The sequence below is a fragment of the Dipodomys spectabilis genome, unplaced genomic scaffold (genome assembly GCF_019054845.1).
Source record: "Dipodomys spectabilis isolate Male_0828 unplaced genomic scaffold, ASM1905484v1 ptg000297l, whole genome shotgun sequence".
Lineage (NCBI taxonomy): Eukaryota > Metazoa > Chordata > Mammalia > Rodentia > Heteromyidae > Dipodomys > Dipodomys spectabilis.
The window spans coordinates 6384344-6400705 of NW_024870974.1; the positions used below are offsets into that span (position 1 = coordinate 6384344).

At 36.7% G+C, this 16362-nt stretch overlaps 1 protein-coding gene across 2 annotated transcripts in view; it reads right to left on the reverse strand.

Annotated features, from left to right (window-relative positions):
- Nucleotides 1–16362, reverse strand: part of Bank1 (B cell scaffold protein with ankyrin repeats 1) — a 169189-nt gene that overhangs the window by 135734 nt on the left and 17093 nt on the right. For both annotated transcript variants that reach the window (XM_042701580.1, XM_042701579.1), the window contains exon 2: nt 15513–15911. In XM_042701580.1, the coding sequence (XP_042557514.1) occupies nt 15513–15911 (399 nt within the window). The remainder of the gene's footprint in view (nt 1–15512; nt 15912–16362) is intronic.

The following is a 16362-nucleotide window of genomic DNA, read 5'->3' on the forward strand; positions in this document are numbered from 1 at the left end:
CTGAGGCCCTGGGTTCGGTTCCTCAGCACCACATAAGCAAAAAGAAAAAAGCCAGAAGTGGTACTGTGGCCTTGAGCTGAAGAGCTGAGGGACAGCGCCCAGGCCCAGAGTTCAGGCCCCACGACCGGACCAAAAATAAAAAATAAAAAAGAATTACAACTTGAACAAAGGGGTACAGTGGCCCTCTTATAGCTACATAAGGAGACTGACTCACTATTAGTATAAAAGCCTCAATGAACTACTTTTGCTTGAGCACCTACAGCAATAAATCTCTAGTCTTGAAAGCTTTAGAGAACCATAAGCCTCTAGTTCTAAAGGCATATATAAGCTGGCTTTGAAAGCCTAGCTTATGAGTATCAGGAACTGAGGGCCACCAGCACTAAGGGAATCTCTTCCTTCTTAAATGTGCAATTTTTATACAGATAGAGCAAAAGAACACCCATCCAGCTCTTTGCAACACTTCCTGACAACAAACAATATAGAGTGAATCCTTGTTTCCCTTGAACCCTCCTTCAAATCACAGAACCCCAAGCTAAAATCCTAAAGTATTTTTTAATACTCTTTTGCTGAGACATTCCATTGGGTTCCACTGTGTGAATTATCTTCATTGCAGCAAACAAACAACAATCCAAATAGTTCAACAACTGTAGATATGTCCATGTGGTCCTTGTCTAACCTGCCAATATAGCGAGAGAAGGAAGAAGAATCAAAAGTAATATAGCTAGGCAGGTTGATTGGGGTTCATCCAAACAAGGAAATTTCCAGTTCCATATAGATAAGCCTATTAGAAAACAGAATAATAGGGGATGTTTGCTTGATAGAGCTTTCTGCAGTATCTTTTTTATATTGTTCTCCAAAAAATATGTTTCTATGTTTAAAAAAAGTTGAAGAATTAAAGCAAAAAAGGATTTTGGAGTTCCATATGTCTCCCAGAACTTGTCTTGTTTGAAAAGAAATGAAAATCAGCTTCTGTGTCTCTAACAATTTAAAACTCTCTCATGACCAGCCTCATTCCGTCTATGTCTCGGCCTGGCTCTGACTCTCTTCTCTTTTCCATTTATTCGCATAAATGAGTCCAGAGCAAGATCCCATACAAAAGTGACTTCATCATTTTGTGGACCGACGAAAGAATTAAGCAATTGATTCTGTTTAGTATTCCTTAAAGAGGAGTAAGTCATTCCACTATAGCAGTATTGAAGATTTTCTGCTAATTTGTCTGTAATATTAGGTTTGAAAAAGCTATTTTATTTACCCTGGGGACATAATAATGGTTGTACAAAATGTATGAATGTTTAGTGAGGCACCATTTATAACACAGAAAATTGGAAGCAATCTCAGCAATAAAGGAACAAATAAAGAATCTGCTAATAAAAGTTCCATCAGAGAATATTTAACAATAAGGAACAAATTCATAATATAAGTGAAAAAAAATTCTAGTTAAAAAGCTGTCAATTCAATGAGTTCCTGCTTTAATAAGTATGCATGCACACAACTCTATGGTAGAAATTCAGGCTGTATTCTTGAATGAATAAGAGCGTGCTACCACATATTTACCAGCTTTTAAGAACATTATTTCAGCTTCTGAATTATGGATAATTTGTGAAATATGTATAGAATATTAATAGTACCTGATGATATGGAATAGATAACATACATTCTAATTTTTCTACAATGAAAATTTACTAATTTTGCAGAGTAACATGCATTGTTATTTCAAGGGTAGGCATGAATGAGACTATAGACTAAATACATGTGTCAATTGCCCTCTGCAACATACAAATGAAAACTTATAATGTAATCATTTAAAAATAAAAGCATGAATCCCTAGGGGCATTCCAGGTCCAACGTATAATAACTATCCTAGTCCTAGAAATAGGTTACTGTGATGAAGTAGCAGGAAACTGACATAGGAGAGGAAGGTAGAGAAGGGTATGTGCTTTAGGTGAGTGTTGGACTCCACACATGCAGGTTACTTCCTTATCTGTGTTCTCAGTGTGTAGTCAGTAGTTAAAGCTGGGGAGAGGGGCATGCCTCGATCTTCCCAGTTCTGACACTGCTGACTTGCCACATCTAGTTTGCATTACAAATATTGAGCTTTGTGGGCTACAACACAAAAACAGTCCAGAAACCATTGTGTGTGGACAGCAGGTGAAACAAACCACACTCACGCAACTCTATGATGGCAAAGTGATCTAAGCAATTCCAAATGACACTATTGGAAAGAATATGTACTCATCCAACTTAAACTGAATATATTAGGAAAATCTAAAAGGTTTCCTAAGACAAGAAAATTTTGTGCCAGTTTTTTAACCAACCAATTGCACTGTAAACCCTAGTAGAAACAGCAAAATATTATTAAATTGCAAAGTAACAGAAAATCAAATTTATGAATTAAAGGAAACTGTGACACATTGAGCTTTGAAAGTTTCCTTTTTGCCTTCTAAAACAGAGCCTTTTTACTATACCCTGCTTTTTTCCATCTGTATTTTATGTTTATTGTTTGACAATCGATTAAATCCACATTAAAGTAGGGTTAGAGTTTTTGATAGTTGACAAACTAGGTAAGTATTAAAAAGGAGACTCTTACTTGGATGACATTTTAATGGTTTTATATGAAAAGAAGAAACAATATTCTTCCTGTCCAATAACTTAAAATCTAACAATGGTTCACAAGGAAACACAAGTTTTGATTACAAATGATTTGGGTGCAGGCAGAGAAAAGTGCTTCATTCTAGAAGAAAGTTACCTACTGCTAAAAACAAGAACAACAGTAACAGCAAGAAAACAAAACTGAACAAAACAAAAAAACCACGCAAGTCTCTTTGAGAAAAGTTTAAGAACAATAAGCCTTGCGGGGGATAAATAAGTTCTTCCTTGGATTCTTTTGAGTATGGATGATCCTTAATTTAGGATTTTCAATTTAAGATTTTTCAATTTTTTAATAATATGATAGTAAAACACATTCAATCAAAGACTATTTTGAATTTTGATCTTTTCCCGGGCTAACCATATTCCATGCTATAGTCTCTTGGATGCTGGGCAGGGCAGAAAGTCCCAGCTCACCACAAGTCACAGTGAGCCACAGGACCACTTAACATCTTTTAAATACACTGGGTTTTGGATACATGACTGTATTATAAATTAGGCTTTATAAGGCCCAACTATAGGCTAATGTAAGATATTAGACTAGACAAAGCTATGATGATCAGTAGATTAGGTGAATTCAATGAGTCTTCAATTGATGATATTATTTACTCATACATAACCAATTCATCATCTAAAAAGGAAAAAAAATTAAGTAGGCAATAATGATGATTTATACACAAATATCATCAGGAATACTAAGTACAGCTAATAATTATTGAACATTTATTATATGCCAAGTACTATTCTTGTTGATTCCTATGGATTAGTGCACTTAAAAGTCTAACAACTCTGTGACGTAGGTAATAAATAATATCCTTGTTATGCAGACTAATCCATTTGTCCTTTGAACAAATGTTTGCTGTGTTCCAGGTGTTTTTCGTTTATTTGTTTGTTTGTTGTTGTTTGACGGTTGTGGGGCTTGAATTCAGGGCCTGGGTGCTGAGTCTCATGGGGACTTTTCTGCCTGGGCTGGCCTGGAACACCAGTCCTCAGATCTCAGCCTCCTGAGTAGCTAGGATGACAGGCATGAGCCACTGGTGCCCAGCTTGTTCCAGGTGATCTCTGGAATCAGGAGACCCAGTGAGGCAGAGTTCAGAGAAAGTTGATGACTACACTACATGGCTCTGAAACCTCGGTTCTAACCATGCATTCAACAATCCATTTATCACAAGAACAATCCGATTGAATCAAAGGCACAAACATTTCAGAGCTGTTAAAAACAACATATGGCCCAAACCTCCAGAGAAAATGTCTAAGGCATCCATTATTGCTGTAGCACAAGATTATACCCTATTTGACATTAAATGGATGCTCTAGTTAAGATTGCTAATTTACATATAAATGACAGTTTATATGGAAGTGACTATGTTTATCAGGTCTTGTTGAGTGCTGAATTATCTCACCAGAATGCTTTATTTTACAAAGAATCCCCAGAGGGGATTGGTTTATAAGTTGTTGGAGGGAGTGACTCTCACTGCTAGAGAAAGTGACTTTTTATAATGACAAATATGGAATTGCTATCAATAAAAATGATCTCAAGTTCTTCTAACAGTGGTTGGATCATTGAAATTCACTAATGAGTGCTGAAAAATAAGTTTTTGAAAATCTGAGAATAAAAGAATATTGCAATCATGTACAAACAATGGAAGAGAACTGCCCTACTCTCTTGGGTAAGTACTAGTGCCATTTAAGAACTAAAGTTGGCAAAGAAGTTGGTCTTCAGAATCAAATGGATTTTCCTATACTCCTCCCCTCTTCTGGACCATGGGCCCTGTGAATATACACAGTCACTATATTCGATTTGCAAATATGAAAATGGAAATAGGTAACTTGAGTAAATGTGTAGGCTTAGGAGAGATGAGGGAGAATGATCAAGAAACATTGTACTCATAAAATGACATGTTGAATTAGAACCCTTTGTACAACTACTTGAAGTTATTTTTTAATTAAACAATAATGTAATACATCTTGGGGGGGAGGGTCTTGGTTCTACCATCTGTCAAATAAAGATGTTTGAGAAGATATTATTTCAGAACACTTTTTACTCCAGTCTCTAATTACAAGATTTTTTTTTCTTTTTTCTTTTTTGTAGATCATGGGGCTTGAACTCTGAAGCTCGGTGCTGTCCCTCAGCTCTTCAGCTCAAGGCAAGCAAGCACTCTACCATTTGAGCCACAGTGTCACTTCTGGTTTTCTGGTGGTTAACTGGAGATACAAGTCTCATGGACTTTTCTGCCTGGACTGGTTTTGAACCACAATCTTCAGATCTCAACCTCCTGAGTAGCTAGGATTAAAGGCGTGAGCCACTAGTGCTCAGCCACAAGATTTTTTAAACAAATCGTCATATAACTTTATGACTTCTATTTTTCAAAATAGTTTATCTGTCTATAGCTCATCTCTGAAACAAAAATTTTTTATTTTTCCCTACATTAGTGCATTGTGCAGACCCATATAATTAAGGTTATATTACCATATGAGTCTCTGCTTCCATATGTTGATGTTTTGTTTCATTATTTTGAACTGTGTGTTCCAAACTGAAATCTTTTATTAGAAGGCAGTGTTGATTTGGTTGAGATTTTCATTTTCTCATAGAACAGTTGTTGATATGCTACTCCTGAGCCAAAGGCAAATTTTGACATCCTGGCCTATCATTTCAGATGTATTTTAAATGTTACAAAAATCGCTGCCATATTTTGTTGAAATATAGCATCATATTTGCCATCTCTGCTTTGCTTTTTCCTCTAACATAAATCATTCTTCTGCTTTGAGATGATTCTATACACATATTTGGCAACTGCTCTCAACTGCCATAGAGCTTATATTCTACATCATAAGGATTTCTCTGTGGAAGGAAATGTGCCAACTATCAACACTGATTGCCTCTAGTTATTGTTATGCTGGTTGACATTCTTCTTACTTCTTCCATATTCTCTGAATTCAAATAGTTGTTAAAACATAAGAATGTGTTATATTTTATAACTAGAAAGACATAAAAAGCCTTCATACATTGCATTTGAGGCTCAACAATTGTCTATTATTGAAAGTTGGAGTCCTCTTTGTTGAGATAAATATATTATAAAGTGAAATATTAGAGCCAGATGTCAGTGGCTCATACCTGTAAACCCAGCTACTCAGGAGACTGAGTTCCGGGGATCCCAGTAGGAAGCCAGCCCAGACAGGAGAGTCTGTGAGACTCTTACCAAAAATTAGCTACCAAAAAGCCAGAAATGGAACTGTGGCTCAAACTGGTAGTGCACAAAAACTCAGGGACAGCCCCAAACCCTGAGTTCAAGCCCCGGGACCAGCACTTAAAGTAAATACATAAATATTAGAAATTACATAGTTCTCCATCTACTTAGAGAAAAGGTAGACAAAATGCAACTCTATGACTTGTTTTTCCTTTGGAAGAGTAGGAAATGAAAACATACTAGACATGAGCTACTCTTGCTCACAGTCCAACTGCCACCAAGTTTTAAAGAACTTGGAAAGTTGAAAAATTACTCTGTCTGGTGTTAGTCATTAAGATTGATGGAGCAATGGCTGAGAAAAATCCTCTTGCTTAAGAAGTTTTTAGATGAGGGAAAGGAATGATAGAGCATTTGTTAGGGAATCAGCTGATGTACAAGCAGAGTTGAAAAATAGATCCTCTCCATTTCCATAATGTTAGTGAAGTTGAATTCCTGCCAAAGTACTTGAGTAAAAAAGAAATGCTAAGTAAGTTAAGCTTCCTCATATGGATAGCCATTAAAGAGGCAGATGAACACTACTTGTGTCCCTACATATACATTTTATAACATTAGGATACTATTAACAGTAAAAAAAAAATTACAAGTACAGATGAGTTTATGAGGATTAATATTGAAATTCATCTCTCTCAGCATTTCAATTCCAAGGAATAGTTTTTTAAAAAACCATAATCATTAAAAATGAGTGAGTGCTGTTCCTGGGAAAACATTTAATGTCTTCTCTGATGTTATGCAATTTGTTAATGAGAGTTTTAAAAAAATTATCAGTTTTCCCTATATATAGGAATACTGAGGTCCCGATAAAAGTAATTTGAAAAAGCTCCTGACAATTCAAGATTAAAAATGTATGTCCGATCTGGACACCAGTGGCTCACACCTATAATTCTAGCTGCTCAGGAGGGTGAGATGTGAGGGTCCAAGTTTGAAACCACCTGGACACAAAAGACTAGAAGATTTTTATCTCCAAATAACCAGCAAAAAGCCAGAAGTGGAGCTGTGGCTCAAGTAGTAAAGCACCAGCCTTGAGCAAAACGCTAATGGGCAGTGCTCAGGACTTGAGTTCAAGCTGTACTACTAGCACACACAAACACACACGCGCGCGTGCACACACACATACACATACACAAAATATATAGAAGGATGTCTGAAGGTCATATGCAAAGTGCTATGGCATTTTTATGAGGAATATTGGCATCTTCAGATTCTATAACATTAGGGATCCTGTAGCTACCAAGGGATGCCTGCCCCATTTCTTCCTTCCAATACCAGAAGAGCCCGAAGATGGTGCTGTGAATGTAGTGGGTCTCCATTCCTCCATGTGAAATTCAGACATGAAGAGAGGAAAACCAGACCTTGGACAAAGATAAAGAGAAAGTCATCTCAGAGGAGGGAGGATTTTCAAATAGCGATGATCAAGTTGAAGCTAGCTAAAAAGTGCTTGAAAGCATAAGGATCCTGAGTTCCATGAACATGGAAGTGAGTGAAATTTGAGTTCACAATTCTAATGTGGAGAGAAGTTACCTAGAGTAATGTAGAGAACACTATTGCCAGTGCTGTTTAAAAAAAAACCCTCATTTTTATTTTATCCGCAATAAACAAATCAGAATTCTATTCCTATGCCTGGGGACCAATAAATTTCTACTAAGGATTTTGGTGTTTGGATTGCATTCTCCGTTGTGCAAGAATAATCCTCTCTTCACCCCATGGCATGTGTAAAATGGAACAAAATAAAACAAAAATAAGGAAACATACATTTTAGAAGACACATATGAAAAAAAAGTTCTTCAAAAGAAGTTGAAATTTTGTGCCATAAATTGAAGGTCAGACTTGAAATCTTAGTGTTTATGGTTTCAAAACTAATTTGGTCTATTTTATTAAATTATGCAAACCAGAGAAGGTCTTGGGGGACAAAATAAAGCCCTTGTGAAAAGTATCACATACCTGAACTCACATTCATAATTCAAACTTTCTGAGTGCTACACTTTTCAAACAATCCATCATTTTAATTGGAATTCTGAAGTTATAATGAACTATTAGTTTCTGAGAGAAAGAAAAAGAAAAGCAGATATTCAATCCTTGAATGTTAAGGTTGGCAGCTAATAATTTTTCAAACTTTAATAAATTCCACAAGTATAAAAACAGCTCTATTGGCCTTTGTCCTACATATACTAAGTCATCATTATACTTTTATGGTTAGAACTGGTTAATTATTATCTAAATTAGTGAAGAATCAATGTAAGGGCTTTGAATCCTACTGCTAATATAAAAAGTCTTTCATAGAATATTTGATTCTGAGAGGTCTTATCTTCTGCTCTAGGTATTTTGATTGTGTTCTGTGGGCAGATATAGAGCTTCTTAACCTCATGTGTGTTTTAGAGAAGATAGGAAAGACACTGGCCACCATCTGAGAGATTCTCATGGTAAACTGAAAAGACAGATGAAGACCTAGGTTAATAGATGGAAAATATAGATGCTTTTCTAAAGAAAATAAGTTAATTGAATTAGGAGAAGAGAAGAACTCTGGGCTATTCCTGGACCAATAAGAGGAGTATTGATGCTTTTAATGACAACATAGAACTCATAAATAGGGTTATGGGGCCAAGGCGTGAAGAAACAATGGTTTAGTCAATCAGAATGTAGAAATAAACACTATGAAGTCTCAGGGAGGATTAAAATACTGATTGGTGGAGGATTAAAATACTGATTGGTGGGGTTCATGGGATTAGTACAATTCTTGCAACAAACTGAGATAGAACAGCTGAATTATGGTACAAAAGTAATGGAGAATACAACAACTGTCACCTCAACACACATATACTATGGGATATGATCCACTTATTTAGGCTTCCCATTTTACTGAGGATAACAGGCATGTACCACCATCACCAGCTTGGGTCGTAGACTTGCAGACTTATTTGCCCAGACTGGCCTGGAACTGATACTCCTGATGTTATAACCTCATAAGTAGCTATTGTGACCAGCATGCATCAATCTATTGGTGTGTGTGTGTGTGTGTATGTGTATATATATATATATGTATATATATATATATATAGTATTGCATGTACTCAGGGCCACACGTTCTAGCCCAGCCTGGGCTATATATGAGTTCCAAAGCAATCTTGACTACAATAGTGATATCCAAACAAAAAAGGGTCAAAGGTAGGAATAAAAGAGATCCTCTTTCTTTGTCTTTCAACCCTGCATATCCAATTTGTATCTGTGACCTATTTGTGTTTTCTTATCATACTAGCATCTTTATAAATGTGTTCTTCATGATCAATCTTGGTTTTAATTTCTTAATTCAGACAGACCTTGTCCATGTCTCTCCTTTGCATTGTAGCATCTCACCATCCCCCATGGTAGCCACTATCTTAGCGCCACAACACCAGAGTGATCATCTAAAGCATTTGTCTGCTTATATCTTATTCTCACTAAAGAGCTTTGAAACCAGTTCTTTCCTCTTGGAGTCAGTCTGGATGCCTACTAAAAGATGATTGGGAAAGAACCTATATATGTAGATATAGTGGAGTATTAGCAAAAAAAAAAAAAAAGGAAAGTAGATAGAGCTGGTGATAATCCTATCACGTGGAATAACCCAAAAAAATTATACAAAGAGAATACATCTATAGTTGAATCATCCAAAGGTAGAGCTATTTTCACAATAAAATATTTTGTTGAGTATGATATTTGTTTATGTTGTCATAGTCTCCAAAGATTGAGTAATTTAGTATGCAAATGAGAAAAAATGATTGAGCCTTTCTAGTATAATTTTTAATTATCCTATGTTTGAAGATGACATGATTAGACAATACTCAAAGTTTTCCTTCTGATCTGGTAAACAATTATGGAATAATTGAAGTGACTAGAAACGCTCTAATCAATGTTTCAAGTGGCTGGAAAAAATCATTTATTGTATGTTAGTTTTGTGAAGTATATTCACCTTCTGCTCACTGCCATTGACTGGAGATTTAATGAAACTTGAAAGGGACTCACTGTTGTCATTCATTTATTCTATTGACAATGTAGGCATTTATAAAAGTAGCTGCCATGTTAGCATGGTTATACTTCCATTTTCTAATATGGCATCTCCTACTCTAACCCTTTCATAACTCAGAAGACAGAATGTTAGAAGAAAGATCGTGCATGAAGCCAATTGTAAGCCTTAACTTTTCAAAGTAGATTTTATGCCACAATTTTCTCCCAGACACAACAGATCAAGAGTCAGTGTACAGAATAAGGGAGTTAGTGCACAACCTGTCCGAGTATTTTCATTGAGACATAGAAGATTATGTAGAATAAGATCTGCCACAAGGTAACTCAAGATGGTAATTTGCAGTGGAACCCTAATACGATGGTTGCAATTTAATTAATGTGCCATGCTGAAATTATTCTTAACTTGTTGTTATTACACACATAAATCAGGAAGTCTTCTTACACTTTAAGTCTTACGACTGAAAAATTAATCTATTTTTGACACACATCTGAACTCAGCTTACCTAAGGCAGTGCCATGTTTGTCAACAAAATATGAAAACTAATTAAATTACAACTTTTCTGCAATAAAATGAGCCTACTTATTATCTTTGTTAACTTACAAATGTAGGGGGGAAGTAAAACATGGTCATTATGAAGTGCTTACATCTCACTGTTTATAAGCAATCCTTTTCTCACATGAACAAAAGGAGAATGTCTTGTTTCATTGGAATTTTTTTTTTTTTTTTGGTTAGTCATGGGGCTTGAACTCTGGGCTTGGACCCTGTCCTTACGCTCTTCAGCTCAAGGCAAGCGCTCCACCACGTGAACCACAGCACCACTTCCGGTTTTCTAGTGGTTTATTGGAGATAAGAGTCTCATGGACTTTCCTGCCTGGGCTGGCTTTGAACCGTGATGCTCAGATCTCAGCCTCCTGAGTAGCTAGGATTACATACTTGAGCCACTGGCGCCAGGCTCATTGGAATTTTTAAAACTCATTGTTACTCACAGCATTTTAGAATCAGCTAAGAACTTTTTTTCAGCAGGGAACCACAGTACCTATTGTCTCAGCCTCCATCTCAGAAGACTGAGATCCAGAAGACTGCAGTTTGAAGTCAGCCCAGGTATAAAAGTCCATGAGCTCCATCTCCAGTTAACCCACAAAAAAGCTAGTCTGGAGGAGTGGCTGAGGTGGTAGAATACCATTTATTAGCAAGCAAAATGCTGAGTGAAGCCTGGGGTTCAAGCCCTGACACTGGCATTCAAACTTACTAAACATTCCTTTCAAAACAAATGGCTACAAATTCTACACTATCCAATCACTAAACCTTTTTTTTAGGTGTTTTCTTTCAGAAGTGGACTAAGATCATGAAAATAAAGCCTATGAAGATAAAACAAAGAGTGAAAACAGTATTGTCATTGGCTTAAAGACTCATAAAGGGCCTGTGTCGATGGTAACCTGTGACTTTGATTAGTCAAAAATTCTAATTTCAAGTCCATGGCAACAATTTCTTTCTCAGTGCTAAAGTACCTCATAAGCTATTTAGGAAGATAACACCAGCTCAGCACTAGCTGTTTCATATCAAACCTGACCTGGTAAGAACCACATTGGGTCACGCAGGAATGAATTTAAAGAGAAAGAAAGTTTCACAGAGGCCCAAACAGGAAGTCAGCACCCATTCATGCTGTTCTGGGAGCAGCTGGAGCCCATACTTTGCTCTCATGTAAACTACAATTCTGGTAGTTCAGGGAAGCAGGGAACCCATACCCATTGCACCGTTCCCAGTGAGAGCCTGAGCAGAGAGGTCTTCCTGTAAGCCAGAGACATTCAAACATGCAAAGAGAATACTTTCCCTAGTGGTGACTGTGGGTGGCATGAAAAAGTAGGACAATTTCTCTCTTTAATTAAGAGTATCAATGATGCCAAGAGTATCAATGATGCCAAATGGAAACTCAGTTTCCTGAGGTGAGGGACAGACCTAGTTTCTTTAGCAAATGCACTGAAATCAGAATTTCTGTAGCTAATGATTGCCATTTCATTGATTACAATCAAAAACACTAAAACAAACAAATACTCAGAGGATCAGGACAAAAGTTAATTGACTATTCAATGTACTTATGTGAAAATGAACCAGGTAAATTGAGGTGGGGTTGAGAGCGCTAGGAGAAAATTAGAAAGGTAATATTGACCAAGATACATTACATTCAGGAACTACATTGAAATGAAAACTCTTTGTAGCAGTACTTAAAGATAATAAAAATATAATTTAACAGAAATTCAAAAGGTTATTCTTTGAGAACACAAGCCAAATTGATAAACTTCTGAAATTAATCAGGTATTAAAAAAAAACAGGCACAATGGCCCACAACTATAATTACATTTATGCAGGAGATAGAGATCAGGAGGATCATGGTTCAAATCTAGCCTGTGTAAAAAAACTAGTACAAGCTCATCTCAGCAACAAAGCCTCACATATATATGTACATATATGACAATATTTCATACATGGTAGACATTTTTCAAAGGCACATAATAAATAATTGTATGCCAAGATGTTTGAATACAAGCGATATTAACAAATTCGTACAAAGCAAAGTTAAGAAAGTTGAGTCAAATAAAAAATGTAAAGGGCTGGGGCTGGGAAGGTGGCTCAGTGGTAGAGCAACTGCCTTACACGCATGAGGCCCTGGGTTCGATTCCTCAGCACCACATAAGCAAAAAGAAAAAAAAAAGCCGGAAGTGGCGCTGTGGCTCAAGGGGTAGAGCGCTAGCCTTGGGCTGAAGAGCTGAGGGACAGCGCCCAGGCCCAGAGTTCAGGCCCCACGACCGGACCCGAAAAAAAAAAAAATGTAAAGGGCTCCAACACTTTCAGATATAGTCGACTGGAACATTTCAGCACAGGTAATTCACAGTGGAAAAATAATTCAGCATCCAACCTCACATAGCAAGCACATCGGATTAATTCCAGATGGATGGCGTCGGAGAGGCCCAGAGGCCTCTCTGAACCGTTCTGAGCAGAGCCAGGCAACCGGGACTCTCCCAGGCACACAGCTCAGTGAGAGAGAAAAGAAGAAAAGCTATAGAGATTGTTGAGGTGCTGGTGTTTGGATCAATCAAAGGAAGACTCTATTTTTCAGCTGTTTCTTTTAGATTAAATAAACTAGTCAACTACCATCCTGAGTGTGACTAATATAAAAACAAAACTTAAAAGATAAGTGTCTCCATTAATAAATAGCATCCCCCTTATCATTAGACATTGAAGAAAATACAAGAACATCAACCACAGAGAGAGCTGTAGGTGTAGGAAGCAGAGAACAAACCTGATTGATCCAGAAGCAAAAAGTGGCCATTGGGGCACCAAGAACAAGGAGAAGGGAGCCGGGATCATGTCAACATTGTAGCTAAGGGGGAAGCTTTTCCCTCAATGGGAGGATAAAGTCCAAGATAGTGAAGTCAACCATCTAGTTGATTTTCTGTAACTTTGCAACCAGATTATTACATTACACATTCAATTCTATAGAAGGGCTAAAACAAAGAACCCAAAATAAATATAAGACCAAACAGAAGGAAGAAAATGTTGTCCATGTGGTGATGAAATACACAGAGAGCTGGAAACTCTTATTGGATTTGTATTATTCCCAATTTGCCAATAATGGAGATAAAAGATTTAGGTTTTCTTAATTCCTTAACAGGACATTAAATACTCAGATGAAATATAAATTCCTATTTAACTTTTTTAATATTAAAAAACTTTGCTCTAGAGCCTTGATTAATTATAAAACATCACTTTCATTAAGTACAGAATTCTCTCTAGTTTGTCTTTGTCTGTGTGAATATATTAAACATTTAATTATTTGCACAATGTTCCTGGCCTTCTTATGATTCTCTTTATCATGGCGTGTCTCTGCATAGAGGGCTCTTTTCTTCTTTGTGTAATTTCTCTGTGGGATGGAGGAAGTAGAAAAGAGAGAAAAAATGGAATTCTGTATCCTTTGTCCTATTTTACCCATCTATACCACTCTCCAGTTTGAAAAACCAGACTTTTGTCTTCAATGTGAATGGTAAGATGAAACAAAAATAACATCACTCTGCTTAAGTGGCTTATTAAAATAAGTTTTTATGGAATTGACTGTAACAATTATGACCCACTTTGTCAAGGGACATAGATACTTAACAAAAGTTATATGATGGATGGTTTAGAAATTGCCTGTAGCTTACATTCTGCTTGGATTCTGGGACCACAGACATTTGCATTGTATTTGACCTCACTTGCACCACCTATAGTGGTCACTTGCTCCATCGGGTCCATTTCAGTCTTCCTAAAATGTCACAGTACAAAACCTGATTTGGGGAAAATGATAGCAAATAGTGTTTTCCAGAAAGCACTATGCTGCATACAAAGTCTCTAATTTTTTTTATTTTTTTATTTTTGCCATTCCTGGGGCTTGAACTCGGGTCTGGACACTGTCTCTGAGCTTCTTTTGTTCAAGGCTAGCACTCTACCCCTTGAGCCACAGCACCAATTCTGGCTTTTTTTGTTTATGTGGTACTGAGCAATGGAACCCAGAGCTTCATGCATGCTAGGTAAGCACTCTACCACTCAGCCACATTCCCAGCTCCAAGTCTCTATATTCTTTCAACTATTAATTATAAAAAAGAAATCTCATTTGAAGATATTAACCCTGAAAGCTGTTCATTATAAATCAGAGCAACTAGAACAAATGTATTTCTATATAATGAAGGCTACGTCTTCAGTCCTTTACCTTTAGATTATTACTGTTTTAAGCAGAGTTTGTGCTTTGTACCAGGGCAGCTTCAAACCATGGCTCTCCAGCCTCCTGAATATCTGGGATTATAGGCATTAAGCCTTTTAAACCATTCCTGGCCAAACAACAAACTGTTAATGTCTGGTATGTCAGTATAAAACAATATAATAACCCCTTTCTTTCCCTCTAGGGAATGAAACCACAGCTGGAAGGCTGGGGGTTGAAGTTAACACATAGGTTTTAAAAATGGGGGGAGCAGATGACTGCTCCACCCCTCCCCCACAACAACAGCAGAGCTGTGGGGGCAGTAGCTCTGACACTGTCAGCTTCTGGTCCATTACATAGATCGGTAGATTATTGATGAATGAGACCTTCTATCTTTTAGACAATGACTCTATGTTTAACAAATTTACTGTTTCCAATGAATAAAATCAACCATATTTCACTGCATGATAACAGGTGTTACACAATTGACAGCACAACAAGGCTCTAAAATTAATTCTAATCTAGACCTTCAAACTTTGAACTTCTATTGATTGGTAACAGCGTGGAGACAGATAATTCCAACTCAAACATCACCAAGGACATAAGAACAGTTTCCAGAATCCATTTGACATCACATCACCTTGTTCTGCCATGTTCTCCCTAAGAAAATTATTTATAAACCATTATCAAACAACTGATAAGCCTTGATTATATCAACGCTAAAAAAAGTAAGTTTCATGGAAAGTACAACATGAAGGAAAATACACTTGGCATCTATGCTTTCCTTTTTAGTCTCCTATCAGCTGTTTATTGGTTTGAAAGGAACTTTAAAACTTAAAAATATTAAAACATATGAACAAATAAAAATAAAACCGAGAAGATGTTGCAACACTACCTCTGAATATGATTTGCTTGATTACAGAGATGATGTCATCGGGTTCCTGCTCAGTTGACATTTCCCATCTGCTCTGGGAAATATGTAATAATTTGTACAGCTGATTTGCGCTCTCTACCCCACAAAGCAAAGTCACCACACTTTCTGGTGAGTGAAGCACTTTTTCCAGAAACTGACATTTCTTTGGAGTTAGGTCTTTAAGCAGGCGATTTGATATTATCAAAAGTTTACATTTGTAAGAATTTAAACTTAGCAATTCCCGAGGCCTAAGAGAGAAAGTCTCTAAGGGATACAATAGGATTGCTTCTTGTTTTACCACATGTAGAAATATTTCCCTCAGGTAGAAAGCCCATTCCTCCACATCGTCTTCATGTATCACTAAGATGTCTTTTGTTGTTTCTAGAAAAAAAAAGAGAGAGAAATAGGCCATATTATTTTCCCTATATTTGACATGCCAACAGCAGGCAGTGTTATTACTTCTCTAAAATTTTAATATGCCTTTGAAGCAATATATGAATTTGCTTATACCAGAGACCAATAATAGCAACTATTTGATCCTTGTCATAATCGGAAAGGATAAAAAATCATCATTAAGATGCAATACAATTCAAGCTGTATGTGTCTCCTCTGTATACAGTATAAATGTAAATTTACTATGGTATAGAGATGCAAATTAACTCAATTAAGGAAAGTAGCATAAGGAAGTTTCCAAATGTCAGCTGACAGAGTTCTAGCAGACACAGCCATGTATAGCAGGTGGATGGAGCATTTTTGGAAAGAGGCTCATAGGAAGTAAGTAAAACAATTACAATATTATCACATATACAGAAAACCTGAGAAAATTGTGCTA